Source organism: Chenopodium quinoa, unplaced genomic scaffold, assembly GCF_001683475.1.
Source record: "Chenopodium quinoa cultivar QQ74 unplaced genomic scaffold, ASM168347v1, whole genome shotgun sequence".
NCBI classification, from domain to species: domain Eukaryota; kingdom Viridiplantae; phylum Streptophyta; class Magnoliopsida; order Caryophyllales; family Amaranthaceae; genus Chenopodium; species Chenopodium quinoa.
This window is the reverse complement of record NW_018743918.1, coordinates 425,337-440,574: the sequence shown is the minus strand read 5'-3', so window position 1 is coordinate 440,574 and position 15,238 is coordinate 425,337. Positions and strand designations below refer to the sequence as shown.

Here is a 15,238-nt window from a genome sequence, read left to right as displayed (position 1 = left end):
TAAATATAAAGGGAGTATACAAAAATTATACCTATAAAATATTAATTTTAAATAAATTATACATTCGGGTATATAATAGAAATGTGTTCTAACTTGATACGGAGTAGTATGATAACTCTTATCAACACGAAAGGTACACTATGACTTTGATTTGTTTAGTAGTATTTTCAAGGACGGCTACACCATTTATTCAGGAATATAATTTTCAAATGAAGCCCTAAATATCTCAAACATTAAATTAATATGCTTATATAGTACATGATATGTTTGTTTAGTCGCAAACCATATAATATATTACAAACATATGAGAATAACACAAAGTGTCAATAAGGAACATACAAAATCAACAACCAACATTAATACATAATCCGAAAATGATATACCTAATTATAGTATTAATCACTACTAGTCTACTACCAAAGCAATATAATAAATCTGAAAAAATTAAGGAAAAAAAAAATGAGAACCATCTTTAGCTACTGAAAAATGCATAGCTTGAGATGGAAGGACCAACTACGAAAGAAGGATGGCTCTTTTTACCAACTACTCCTATCAACTGTTTCTCTGAAGAAAAACTGCATCTGTCTGAGATTAAAAGTCAATTAGTGATGTGACACCTAAATGGGGACTATTACTTTTGCAAATGGCTTGATAATAAACAGCCTACATGCAGCTAGCAGATGGATGGGATTCACTGGCTTTATTAAAAAAATCACAAGCCAATGTATTTAGATGTGATAGAAGTAGAAAGTGATATAGGCCTTAGAGTAATGCAAACAACATTCAAGTTATTCTAAAAAGAGAGAAGTGTGAAGAAGAATAGAAGAAACAGAGGAAATGGTAAATGAAAGTGGGTAACAAAACCTATGAATAATGAAAAATGAAAATGGGAATCTTAAGTAAAAATAGAAAGGGTAAAGAGAAGAAACTAGTCTTGATCCTTAGAGAAAAAAGGCCTCATAGGACAAGAAGGAGAATAAGATGGTGATGGACCAAAGACTTCTTCCTGTTGATTTTGTTGCACTTGATGATAAACAGGGTGACTTAAATTCGACGCAAACAGGTTATTTTGTTGCAGGAAAAGATTATTATCACTAAAATTATCCCAAACAGGACTTCCTGGTCCCCAACCAGCTGGAATTGCATTCAACCAAGCATCAGTCATTTCTTTCCAAGGCCATTCGGAGGTCTCGGAACTGCCTTCCCCTGCAGTCTGAGCTGGATCGCTCATCACTGTCACATCGCTGCTTGAAGCAGCTCCAGAGGATACCTCTGGCTCTACCTCTACCGGGGTCGGTTGTGGTGGTGGTGGTGGGGCTTCCATTTCTTGAGGTTGAGTACATGATGAAGGTGTAGTACTATTACCTTTATTAAGAAAAAGCTCAGGGAAATTGAGCCTTGCATTCTCCCCTCGTAACTTAAATGCCTCCCTGTCATATGCTAAGGCGGCATCCTCTGCAGTGTCAAAGGTGCCGAGCCATAGCCGTGTTCGGTTTCGTGGGAGGCGTATTTCTGCCACCCATTTCCCCCAGTGCCGCTGTCTCACGCCGCGATATAGCTTGGTGGTTGAGATAGGCGGCACCGGGGTTCCCCCTTGAGGCATTTGCCGTCCAAATCCTTGGTTGGCAAATCTGTTCATCATCATTAATCTTCCTCTTGGACTTAAATTCAATGCTTCACTCCAATATTGGAGTTGCTGCATTTGTTGATTCAACGATGTATGCTGATACGGATACTGATATCCACAACCTTGATTGAACGAGATCATCTGCTGCTGCTGCTGTAGTGGAATTGTTTGTGTGTTTAAATCAGAAAACTGAGGTTGATTCATTTGATTGGAAGAACCATCAAATGTAAATGGAAATGCAATCTTTGAAGAAGTATTTGTAAAAGGGTAAGGATTAAAAAGCTGTGATTGCGAGGATGGAATAAACTGGCGTTCCGGACTTCGAATTTTCTTAGAGGGACGTCCTGCAGCAGCACTGGACGCTTCACCAAAAACTGGCGACCATTGCTGTTGTTGATTATTTCCTTTCCCTTTATCTCTATCCCATACTGTCTTCCCCATATTCTCGGTCCCTTCAATCATCTCCTTCGCCTTTCTACTGGACATGTTTCGATTTTCTCTTAAGAAAAGATCAAAATTATTAGAACCTTAAAATTGCTTGCTTGCTAGTTACCTACCTAAATACCTTGTGAAGATGCCGTTCAATATTATACAAATGTTTTCGGCCGAAAAAGAAGTCCAATATTGGAACCTAATCATAGGAAGGATAAAGAAAATATACTAACAAGGAGGAAGGATTTTAAAGATGAGGATTCGATTAAGATGAGCTGATTCCAGGCTGAAATTCAACTAGAATCAATAAAAATGAAAGGCATAGAATATTTTATACTGCATCCTCTAAATCTTCAAGGTTAAAATTGAGATGCGGAGAATATGCAGTAAGCAAGTTGGTGGTTCTAGAATAATGGACAGGAGAAATTTGAAGGGGAAGAAAGTTTGGAGGAGAAGAATGTTGTAAGAGAAAAATCTGAGAATGGGGTCTGTTTTGAAGAATTTAGAAGCAACTTGAGTTTGTCAGCAGGCTTTTATAGGAAGCCAAGTATTAGATTTTTTTGTCTCACGATCTGTTTTCTTTTGGTTGGGCTCCACACGGTTCCTTTCACATAAACTTTATAGATTTTTCTTTTTCTTTCCCTTCATAAACTTTATAGTATAATCTTGCCCCTCTTCTAACATGGGTGTTGTTATTTGTCGCTCCCATTTTACCGGGTAACGCTCCTTTTTTGTCTTGAAATTCCAATTTTACCCCTAATATATAAATACGGTTTTTTTCCTTCCCGACCAACATTTCTCACTTTCTTACTTCTCTGTCTAACTCTCTTACTCTCCAACTCTCTTACTCTCTAACTCTCTAAAACACTCTATTTAAAAAAAAAAATTCAAAAATTTTTCTTCATTTTTAAAAAAAATAAAAATCATCATAAACACAAAAAAAAGGGTGATTCGAGGCGGATTAGGCTGAGATTCGGAGGGAGGAGCTTCGGCGGCGCTGGTGGCAGCGGCGGCGATGGTGGCGAAGAGGTAATTTTTTTATTTTTTTTTAATTTCGGATCCGTGGAACTTCCGCCCAAAAATTCCGGAAGTTCCATGGAGGATCCGCCTGGAAATTCCAGATCCTCCATGGAACATCCGGAATTTTTGGGCGGAAGGCGGATCCTCCATGGAACTTCCGGAATTTTTGGGCGGAACTACCATTTTTTTTTTTTTGCCCGTTAATAAAATTGTTAATTTAAATTTTTTTTTTTGGATTTTGTTTTTTTTTTTGTTATTTAGAAGTGTTATGGTGATTATTGTTATTATTATTGTTGTTGTTATTATTATGGTTAGTATATTTTGTAATTTAATTATTTTTGAAAATATGATAATTTTTATTATTTTGTTGATATTAGGTTTTTATTATTAATGTTAAGGTTATTGTTGTTGTTGTTAATTTGTTTTTTTTTTGGATTTTGTTATTTTTGTTGTTATTTTGAAGTGTTATGGTTAGTATTATTATTATTATTATTATTGTTATTATTATTGTTGATATTATTATTATTATTATTTTTAGTTTTTTTATTATTATTATTAGTGTTATTATTTTTAAAAATATGATTAGTATTATTATTAAACTAATTTGATATTAGGGTTTTTATGGTTATTGTTGTTGTTTAATTTTTGTTGTTGTTGTTGTTGTTGTTGTTATAATAATATTATTATTATTGTTATTAGTAGTACTATTATTAATATTTTTAATTATGATTAGTATTATAGTTGTTGATATTAGTGTTATTATTATTGTTATTATGGTTATTGTTGTTGTTGTTAATTTGTATTTGTTGTTGTTGTTGTTGTTGTTAGTTATTGTTGTTAGTTATTGTTGTTGTTAAGTTTATTTGTTGTTGTTAATTTATATTTGTTGTTGTTGTTGTTGTTGTTGTTGTTATTATTGTTATTATGGTTATTGTTGTTGTTGTTGTTATAATAGTATTATTATTATTATTATTGTTATTATTATTATTATTATTATTATTATTATTATTATTACTAAAATCGGATTATTTTTTTTATTTTATGTAGATCGAGGGTTTTGGTGCTCGACATGCAATATCACGACGTCTGAATGCGTCTGTTAGGAGACAGACATCTCGATCTTCACCACTTCAGCCCGAGCAGCAGCAATACGGGTCTATTAGTGGTTGGTCGAGAGACCAACAGTCTGGTAGTAGTCGGTCGTTGTACTCTGCAAGTGGAGCACCCATATCTAACGAGGAAGAAGAATGTTCGGCTAGTGATGCTGGTGACCGGGATGAAGAACAGGACCCTCAGGATTTCCATATGGTATATAGGGGTCAGTCTGGGAGATTTGTTGGTAGTGGATCGAGTCAACCTACTTCCAGCTCTGCAGAGGCATGGTTAGTGCAGGAACCGATGCTGGGTGGGCCTGAGGATGGGTCAGTTATCCCTAGTTTTGGCGGTCACGTGGCACAGTATATCTGGATGGAGCAGGAGCGTAGTGTTTTGCGTTGTTTGAGTAGGAAAAAGTTATGTTCTGACTTGTTCACTTGGCGAGGTCATCAATATGTGGAGGACCTTGCGGCGAATGATGCTAGTTGGTTGTCTCACTTGCCCGGCCTGATGTTTAAGAGACTTGATTGGCCGTTAGCTTTTGTTGAGAGGTGGCAGCCAGATACGAACACCTTTCACATGCCATTTGGGGAGATTACGATCTTGCTGCACGACGTGTACAACATACTTAGATTACGGGTTGCAGGCAATATGGTGACCACTACTCCTAGCACGGACGTGTTACGGGACGCGTGCTCGATCACCATGGATATGACTCCTGATGATCTGTCTGAGGTTTGCGGCACAAAGACCATTTGGCAGGGTAGTGGGGTGTTGACTGATATGATTTTTGAGTCAACATTGGCGGTTGACCGGGATTTTAGTGAGCAGCTTGATGCATACTTGTGGTTAGTGCTTGGAGGTACACTGTTTGTAGACAAGAGTGGTAACCGTACGCATCCTTCCTTCCTCCACGAGCTATGTCACACGGATGTTCCTATTAACGAGTATGCTTGGGGAACAGCTGCACTGGCCTACTTGTATCAACAACTGGGCACGACATTACGGAAAGGTGCTGATTCGATTGCTGGTTGTCTCACGCTTCTGCAAGCGTGGATTTACGAGTACTTTCCGTGCTTTCGGCCACAACAGGGTACCTTGACCCGGGACCTTCAAATGCCTCGTGCGTCTGCTTGGGATGTTGGAGCGGGATGTCCTAGCAAGAACCTGGAGCGCCTGTTAGCTTTTCGTACTAGGATTGATGCGCTTACTGACCGTGAGGTGAACTGGCTACCGTACGGAGCTGATCCTGCATTACGAGTGCCCCCCATTTTATTCATTGGCTGCATCCAGTACCGTAACATCATTGAGCCGCACATGCCTGATAGAGTGGTGCGCCAGCTTGGTTTCGTGCACGGCATTCCCCGCGAGATCATCAGGCCAGAGAAGGCCAAGAGGCCGACTAACTTGAAGATGTATCGGGTAGACTTCTCGACTGAGATGACAGCTGTGATGTGGAATAGGTTTGTCCCTGGGGTATCTCAGAGTGTTGTTTTAGGTGTCCTACCCAGGCTTAGTGCTGCAGCTCCTTTGGTTGCGCCTGGTTACATGCAGTGGATGTACAGGTTTTCTCACCCGCGGGTATCTCCAGGTGTAGGAGTTACAAGAAACCTGCCTGAGCGGACTAACGCTGATTACGTAAGTATTTATGCTTATTATTATATTAACAATGACTTCTATGAATTTTTGTGTTTATAATATGTTATTGTTTGATTTGCAGTGGATGGGTCGGTCCATGGAGATTCACCAAAGAGCACTAGCTGAGTATCCTGAAATGTCGAGTGAGACTCGATCAATGACTGAGCAGCTTGTATTTGATTAGAAGTCAAAAATGGGACTTTAGATTATGTTGATTAGATGTTCTGTTAGTGGTTTTAATTATGTTATGAACTTATTTTTAATTTTTTTTAAATGTAATGTATAAACTGGACACTTATTTTATTTTATATTTGATGTTTTGTTGCATATCATGTTAGATTAAAAGCAAATACATTTAAAATTAATTTCATAATTCTAATTTTCTTACAAATGTTCAAAGTTAGTGAATGTACATTACAAACTACCTAACTAATGCATCCCACATGTCCCTTCTCAATTGATATGCTTGATCCCATCCATTGACACTATCCTCGTGGTGTTCCGTCCACCAACCGGCGATCGGCGGGAGTGGTGAATCAGGTACAAGGTCAAGACGGATAAAATGTTATCCACCAACTGTAGCAATCACAAACTCTCGAGTCGGTGACCGAACCCCGTTGCGTGCCCTAAGCGGTAAGACTGTGATGCATGGGTAGTAGTAAGTTGGTACTAGGCCTACTCCGAGACAAATCACCCTTGCGTTGAACCACGTAGCAATAGGAAATAAATCTTGAATTGTAACCATCCAATGTCGCTCCCCGACAGCCCCACCATCCCATTGAATATGCTCCACGTTCATCCAAAGTCGCCCAAGCCCGTAAATCCGTTCGTACAAGGCAGGATGACCAGCGATCTCGTTCGCTATTGTTTCCCGAGCGTCAAACCACAGATTTTGATCGCCAAAGAAGAAGTCGGCGACACAACGAAAGCCACAGTTCCCATCACCGATGACATCCTTCCAAAATGTAATGTACGGCAACATTGGGGCTGGAAGCAAGTTCAAATACCTGCATTGACTAATGTCACTTGGATCTACAACACAAAATTAAAAGATAAATTATTAGTAAAGCTACAAGTATTAAGTTTACATATTTTTATATTAAATATAGAATTTTAGTATTACCTGGCTCTGGGTCACCACCACGTTGAGTGTGTTGACGGTTCACATGCTCGAAATAGCTACGATCTCGCCTAGTGTTATTTCTCTTCGGTCGACCACGAGTGTTAAGGTTGATATGTGGTTCTTCAAGGTGTGAATAATCTGGATGTAGCTCCTCTTCAATGATTAACGTTACATTTCGACGTACGGCCGGGTCACTTTCCATGACTTCATCGATTAGGGACCGAAAATGTGCAGCCTCCTCGGTCGAATCATTTACCACTTCAGGAATGTTAACACCATCACCAATAACCAGTATCTTCCAAAAAGAATGAATTTGGCTGCTATACAATCCTGTCTGTGAAACTATCAAATCATGTATCTGGCAAGCACATGGAAGACCATGGGTCACACGCATAGCACATCCGCACCGTTCATGGACCTGGTAACTCAAATCCCGCATCCTTTTGTCTCCTTATCCAAAACTTTCATGAAATGTTGAGACACTTTGCCGTTTCTACGTGACAGTGGCAACTGTCTGTACATCTGACAAATTTTAGACCTTGATGCCTCCAACTCATTAAAAATTTGTATGATGCGATTATCGATATGACAATGGACTCGGGACCATACGGTATCCAAAGCACCTGCCAATGATTCTAATTAGTAAATTCAAATACAATTACAATTACGTAACAACGAGAACAACTAATAAAATAATACAACTAACCTGTGGATGATTCAAACCAAGTTTTCACTGCTGAATGTTGGCTCTCAACTCTGCAGTTGGTGGTGTTACCAAAATGAAGAATCTGGTTCGTCCAAAATTTCACAAATTTCTCCTTATGACAAAGCCATGTTCTCTGAACATACTGAATCACTTCCGGATATTTTCCCCACCTCACTTGCATGGCAGTTAGAGCACAATCATACTCCACCTGTGTTGTTGCATTCACGATTTTGAACCATCTCCCAGCTCTAAAACTGACACCAACCGTCTTGTTTCCAAACATCTTCGTCACCTTAGCCTCCACATCTCTGTTGATGTGCCATAGACAGAGTAAATGTAACGTCCCTGGAAAGACTTCTCTCAAAGCCGCACATAGCCCAAGATCACGGTCTGAAATAAATACAGATGGCTCTATATCAAACCCAATCAACTCCCTTAATCTCTACAACAGCCACCGATAGCTAGCCGTGCACTCGTCGCGCATGAAAACATATCCAACTAGAAAATTCTGGTTTGTCGGTGTCACGCCTACTATCTCAAAGAAAGGCATGTTATATAGATTGGTCTTGTAAGTAGAATCCATACCTATGACATGTGGGTATGTGCGGAGTATGTTGACCATGATCGGGTGCACCATAAATGCATGTTGCAAAACGTTGTGATCATCGTTCGTGACCCAGTAAATGTATTTACTCTCTCGCCAGATGAATAAATTGCTGAACAACTCCTCTTCCTTCGGACATCTCCATCCCGAAGTCATTTCGGCAATTGTAAATGTGTCGGATGTTTGGATGATCATCAGGAAATTTCTCGGCAATAGTGGACATGATGTTACGGGGAGCAACCTTGGACTTTGTCATGTCCCGCACAACCTGTTTTGCACCCGGACTCAATCTGCTCACTTTACGGTGACCCTCTGGGTACAAAATCATTGGGTGGTTATGTGTCCCGGTGTGATCATTTTTCGCAATGATCTTCTAACTTTCGGTGCTAACATCATAATATATCTTGATGTGGAATGGACAACCATTAGCTTTGGTTTTGGTGTCCTTCCGTATCGTGTTATCCAAATCTCTCGGCTTGCTCCTTCGTGACCGATCACATCGCAAATACCGATACGGCCGACCATCTCTGGTTTTGTTATAAGACGATTTCACCAATAGAAATCCCAATTTTATGGAAACACCATCAGTCCATGTAACTGCATCGTCAAATGTAGGAAAAAACGTATCGGTGACAAAATTCCCACTATAATTTACACCGTCACTGCCTTCCTCAGATTCCATATCCTATACAAATTAAACAAAACATGCTTTATGTCAAAATAACAATAATAATAATAATTATTATTATAATTATTATAATAATAATAATAATAATAATAATAATAATAATAATAATAATAATAAAAACAATACTAATAATAATAATAATAATAAAAACAATACTAATAACAATACTAATAATAATAACAACAAATACAAAACAATAACAATATTAATGATAATAAAAAATTATAATAACAACTACAAAACATTTTATAAGACCATAACATTAATTAATTAATAAATAATAATATTAATAATAATAATAATAATAATAATAATAATAATATTAATAATAATAATAATAATAATAATATTAATAATAATAATAATAATAATATTAAAATTATATTTCTACTAATTAATAATAACAATATCAACAACAACAACAATAAAAATAACAGCAACAACAACAATAATAATATCAACTACAACAACAACAACAATAATATCAACAACAACAACAACAACTACGATAATAATAATAATAATAATAATAATAATAATAACAATAATAATAATAATAATAATAATAATATTTTCAATAATAATAATAATATAAATAATAATAATAACAATGAAACAAAAAATAAACATATTACTAATAATCAGATTAATACAACAAAATTACATTAATTATCAAATACTAAATCACAACAATAATCACAAGACCACGAAAAAAAAATACATAAAAAAAAACTTTATAAACATAAAAAAAATTAAATAAACTTACTTAACATTTAAAAAAAAAAATATATGAATAGGGACATCCGCCTAAAATTTCCGGATGTCCCTTGGTACATCCGCCTAAAATTTCCGGATGTACCATGGAACATCCGGATTTTTTAGGCGGATCCTATCTTCCGCTTGAAATTTCCGGATGTTCCATGGTACATCCGGAAATTTTAGGCGGATGTACCTAGGACATCCAGAAATTTTAGGCGGATGTCCTAATTACCGAAAATAAAAAAAAAACTTACAGAATGATCCGACGCATTTTCCGGCGTACGTACGTTCCACTCGCCGTCCATGACCCAAGACCCGTCGGAAAATTTCACGATTTTTAAAAATAGAAAATTTAGGTGGTCGTGGGGACCGATTTGGTTGCAAGGCCGTGGGGACCGATTTTGGGAGGCTCGGGACAGCAATGTCGTGAAGTGAGGGGACCGTTTCATGTATTGTGTCCAAATGGGGAACAAGGTCCTTTTTATAACACAAATTGCTTAAAGGGCATAGTGGTCCATTCAAGTCAAAAAGGGAGCGTTACCTGGTAAATTGGGAGCGACAAACAGCAGTTGAGTTCTAACATTTATAATCCAAAAATACGTATTTACATATTTACCCCCATTTAATATTAAAAGGTTTCTATTTTTTATTTTTTATATTGTAATACCTTCTCTCTGTTTTTATGTACTTTTTAATCTTTCCATTCAAAGTAGTTTTTCAATTTTAATTTCAATTTTTTAGGTTAATTTTTAAATTAACATTCAAAAATAAAACCATTTTCGAACTAACTACCCGTTTAATTTTTTATTTTAAATAATTACCCCTTAAATTAAATAAATACTCAAATTACAACCCATTTCAAAAATCCGGTGGATTTTCCGTCTGTAGGCCCCACGTAATCTCATTTGACCCTTTTTACTGATTTTTCCCCGATTTTTCTCTTTAAAAGCGCTCTTTAAACTTTAATGTAGATTTCCTTCACCAAATTCTACCTAATTTCAAAGAGAAAAATGTGAATTGAAGTTAGGAGAGCGTTTTTAAAGAGAAAAATCATGGAAAAAAATCAGTCAAAAAGGTCAAAATAAACGTTAGGTTGAGCCCTCAGACGGAAAATCCACTAGATTTTTGAAATGGGTGGTGTAGGGAATAGTTCAAGCATCCTACACTTGAGCCCCACCGTGATCATACGCTTAAGCATGGTAGCGTCCAAAGAGAAGGAAGCTAGAGTAAAAGAGTCGCCTACAAGTTTTATGAACTTGTAAATCGTTCACAGGGTGAAGGTTACATTCCTTCATGATCCATGAGATCGCTAACTCCATAGTGGTCTGGAACCATGACTAGATATTTGGGGACGAAGGTACAAATATAACCTAAAAGAGATTGAACTTGCCCTAAAACTAAGCCTCTACTTTATTCTTCTCGTATTCATGTGCGCTTTCTAAGTAACATATATTCAATCAATAGGTTAACCCTAAACCTGTTTATCTATGTTGGTTGAATATTAATGCACAAGAAAAACTATCATTGGCGATCACTTGAATTATAATCACATTAGCCTAAACAAGATTATTAATTATCTTATTAAGAGTGATTACAAGTACAAATTCCCTTTAAACATTCATACAAGGTGTGATCAAGCAATAACAATAATAAATATCAAGCAACATAATAACAATCATCATCATCATGGTAATATTCTCAATGCATATAATATTAGCAAGACCTTAGGCATGATACTAACAAGATTAATAAGAAATTCTAACATGTCACTAAACATTAAAGATCAAAGCTTTATCCCTAACATGATACTAATATGATAGAAAGAAAAAATAGGAAGCATCCTAGAAACATACATGATATTAGAAATATTAGTTATTACCCTAAACCTGATACTGGGAATCATAAAGACATCTTAATATAAAACTAGGTGTTTTAGGTGTTTTTGTCCCTCGGGAGAGTTACGACTCGAAGATTGGTTGGGAAGCGCCTATACCTGCAAAATAACGGAGACTCCGGCTGGTTGGAGCTCCACCTCTGACGATCAAGTTAGAACGTGATAGAGTAAGTAAGAAGTGCAAAAAAGGGTAAAAGTGAAATGTTCTCTGATTCCGAGATCAGGAGATTTCTCTGATGTGAGAGAATGTCAGTGATATTATAATTAATTCAATCTGTCCCACAAATGGGGGAAATTTCTCTATTTATAGGGTCATTTTGGAAAAGTGTGCCCTTACGTAGGTCATTTGACCTAGATTTGGTGGGCTTCTCGCTCTTTTGGCGGCTTTTCTAGAATCGGGCCTTTGAAGGCTGCCATTTCCTTCTCTTGAAAGTGGATTCCACATGGCAAGCTGTTATTAGCTTCTTTGGAACCAATTACGGGTCGATACATGTCCTGGTTTAAGTGGACCACGTGGCGGGGTAATTTTCCCCAAAACATTTGCCCCTCACAGATGTGATGTGATGTGGCATGTCATGTGGCATCTGTGACACTTGTCACTTAACGAATGGTAGAACAAATTTTACTATTCACCTTCTGAGAAAATTACCAAGATGCCCCTGGAATTACCCCTCTATAAATAAGCATTTGCCCCTGTAGACACCCATTTGTGTCTCTCCAAAACCAAACCCAGTGATGAATACCTTTCGCATTTAATCATAATCGAATGAAGCGAAAGAATTAAAAGTCTAGTGATGAGGATGTTTGTATTAAAATATCTCTCTTTCTGTTTTTGAAAATATTTTTTTTCTTACTCTATTTATGGAAAGCGTCCAGTCTAGTTTAGTTTGATCCATGATATGGTTCCAATAATGGTTTAATTAGATGGGGTTTGAGAAGACCTTTCCAACAATATATTATAAGCTCAATTCCGATGAATAATGAGGAAGTTATGACAAAAAAACTAAACTAGGCCCGGTTTGGTTCTTACATACGACCCAATGATCATGTGGAGGGTTCAAGGGTTTAATCCTATTCAAAAACTAATTAGGATTAATTAAAAGCTTCGATGAGTTTCTAAAAGATCTTAATTATCCTTTTCGAAAAGATAAAATCAAAGAGTTTGAAATTGAATAAAACTTTCCTTTTTTTTTTAAAAAAAAAAAATCCTAAATCTATTTGAATTTAAAGATGTTCAAAGATAGTCAGATATTATTTTCGTGCCTCATGATCTTTATCCAAATATTACATGGTTGGATAGATCTTAAAATTATCTTTCCAATGATATATTATAATATTAATTCCGAGTTATAACGAAAAAGATATGAAAGGAATACGAAACTCTATCCAAAACAGACATCCTTCCACTATTTCGGCAATATTGTTTTATCTACAAAAGATTTTAATCTGATTCCAATTGGGTTGGTGTAGACACCCATTTCTGTCTCCCTAAAACTAAAACAAATGATAAATACCTTTCACATCGAATCATAATCGAACGAAGTGAAAGTGTGGAAAGTCTAGTGTTGCGGTTAGTTTTTGTTTCTCTTCTTTCTCTCTGTTTTTGAAAATCTATTTAATAAAAATAGTAAATCCAGTTTAGTTTGATCCATATCAAGGTTCCAAAAATAGTTTAGTTGGGTTGGGCTCGAAAAGAGCTTTCCAACGATATATTATAAGCCCAATTCCGATGAATAATGAGGAAGTTATGCCCAAATTACTAAACTGGGCCCGGTTTGATCTTTATGTGCTGCCCAATGATCTAGAGGAGGGCCTATCATGAATTATCATTCCTAAAGCAATTAGGATTGATTATAGTCTTCTAGAATTTTCTAGAAGGTTCTTTTGAAATCCTAATGTGAGTAGGATTGATAATTGAGTTTTATGAGTTTTATTTGGAATAAAAAAGTGTTTAAATGAAATTACGATTTTACCCCTCATACGGACTTTTTACGTTTATTGTTATCAAAAATATGAAAACGTGTGGAAAATCGCCTGCGGCGCCGCACGCCAGCGTCGTGTTTTTATTCCTCTTGAAACTCTGATTATTCTTTATCTATTCTAGACTATTTTTCATTATAAATAGCTTCCTTAGACCTCCGTTTTTAATTACCAAATCTCATCAAGAAAATCTTGATACTCTCTCTCTTATTCTAAACCAACCTTTCACAACACAAAATTCCGCATTCACAAGATCTAGACACACCTAGCCCAATTCGAACCTGCCTTCGCCCTAGACGTGAAAGGTTTGATATTTCTGAGGGTTTGGTCACAAATCTCTATTTTAATTATTTAATTTAATTGTTTATTTTATATTTTCTTTGAAGTTACTAACGTGTTTATTTTGTTATTAAAAGAGATACGAGGCACCCAAGTAAGTGCATTAATTGTTTAATTGTTTTATGATATAGAAATCATCCTTAGATTGTTTCCTAGTATCATGTTAGGATGTTTTATTGCTTCTTAATATCATGTTTAGGGTAATTTATAGTGTCAATTATGATTGTTGTGATGCTTCCTATTTTCTTTCTTAATATCATGTTAGTATCATGTTAGGGCTAAAGCTTTGATTTTTATATGTTTAGTGACATGTTAGGATTTGTTATTAAACTTGTTATTATCATGCCTAGAATCTTACAATTATTATGTTTTAACATGATTATTATTATTATTATTATTATGATGATTATTATGTTGCTTGATATATATTTCTTGTTATTGGTTGATCACACCTTTATGCATGTTTAAAGAGAATTAGTACTTGTACTCATGCTTAATAAGATAATTAATAATCTTGTTTAGGGTTGATATGATTATAATTCAAGTGATCGCTAATAATAGTTTTGTTTGTGCATTAATATTCAACCAAGATAGATAAACAGGTTTAGGGTTAACCTAATGATTGCACGTTAGTCCAAAAGCGCACATGAATACAAGAAGAATAAAGTAGAGGCCTATTATAAGAGTAGGTTCTTTCTCTTTTAGATTGGATTTGTACCTTCATCCCCGAACTTTTTAAGGGGTGTAACCTTCACCCTATGAACGATGTACAAGTTCCTAAAACTTGTTGGCGACTCTTTTGCTCTAGCTTCCTTCCTTTAGGACGCCACAGTAATTTAGTGTAAGATCACAGTGGGGTTTAAATTTGGGGTAATACTTGAAATATTCCCTAAAATTAGAAAGTAGACTTCCATAGCTTTTCAATGACATATTATATGACTTATTTGGATTTCTGGATCAAAAGATATGATAAAAACAAAATCCGCAAAAAACTGTCTTAGCACCGCCTGACGATGATGAATCATATTTATATAGGGTTCTTAGGAACGTTTATGTTAGTTTTTATACCTTTTTCTGAGTCTTTTTGGTCAATTTTAGGGTCATATCTGCATAAGTTATTCTATATCGCTCTATTACGCTCCGTTTGTGTATTTCTTAATGTTTCAGGTGATTTCGTAGTCATTTGGACGCTTTCGAAGTATTTGGAGATGATTCGAATGATATTTGAATGGAAATAGATGGATCAAGTTCATTTACCGGGGAATTTATGCTCGTGGATGTTGTCTCTAAGGATTATATGCATGAAAATTGAAAATAGCATCCACAAGGATCG

The 15,238-nt window shown here is 36.0% G+C and overlaps 2 protein-coding genes across 2 annotated transcripts; one reads left to right on the top strand and one right to left on the bottom strand.

Annotated features, from left to right (window-relative positions):
• Positions 1-202: 202 nt before the first annotated feature.
• LOC110687064 (ethylene-responsive transcription factor ERF054-like) lies at positions 203-3,069 on the bottom strand. The gene has a single exon (XM_021863692.1). The coding sequence runs from the start codon at positions 2,111-2,113 to the stop codon at positions 929-931; it is 1,185 nt and encodes a 394-aa protein (XP_021719384.1). The 5' UTR covers positions 2,114-3,069; the 3' UTR covers positions 203-928.
• LOC110687060 (protein MAINTENANCE OF MERISTEMS-like) lies at positions 2,430-5,996 on the top strand. The gene is made up of 3 exons (XM_021863688.1): positions 2,430-2,501; positions 4,127-5,812; positions 5,895-5,996. The coding sequence occupies exons 1-3, from the start codon at positions 2,430-2,432 to the stop codon at positions 5,994-5,996; spliced, it is 1,860 nt and encodes a 619-aa protein (XP_021719380.1).
• The last annotated feature ends 9,242 nt before the right edge of the window (positions 5,997-15,238 follow it).

Bases quoted from the DNA above. Each gene is read 5' to 3' on its own strand.
- LOC110687064 (XM_021863692.1), bottom strand. From the start codon at position 2,113: ATGTCCAGTAGAAAGGCGAAGGAGATGATTGAAGGGACCGAGAATATG.
- LOC110687060 (XM_021863688.1), top strand. From the start codon at position 2,430: ATGCGGAGAATATGCAGTAAGCAAGTTGGTGGTTCTAGAATAATGGAC. The intron at 2,502-4,126 runs GTTTGGAGGAGA...TATTTTATGTAG, and splicing joins GAAATTTGAAGGGGAAGAAA to ATCGAGGGTTTTGGTGCTCG. The intron at 5,813-5,894 runs GTAAGTATTTAT...TTTGATTTGCAG, and splicing joins AGCGGACTAACGCTGATTAC to TGGATGGGTCGGTCCATGGA.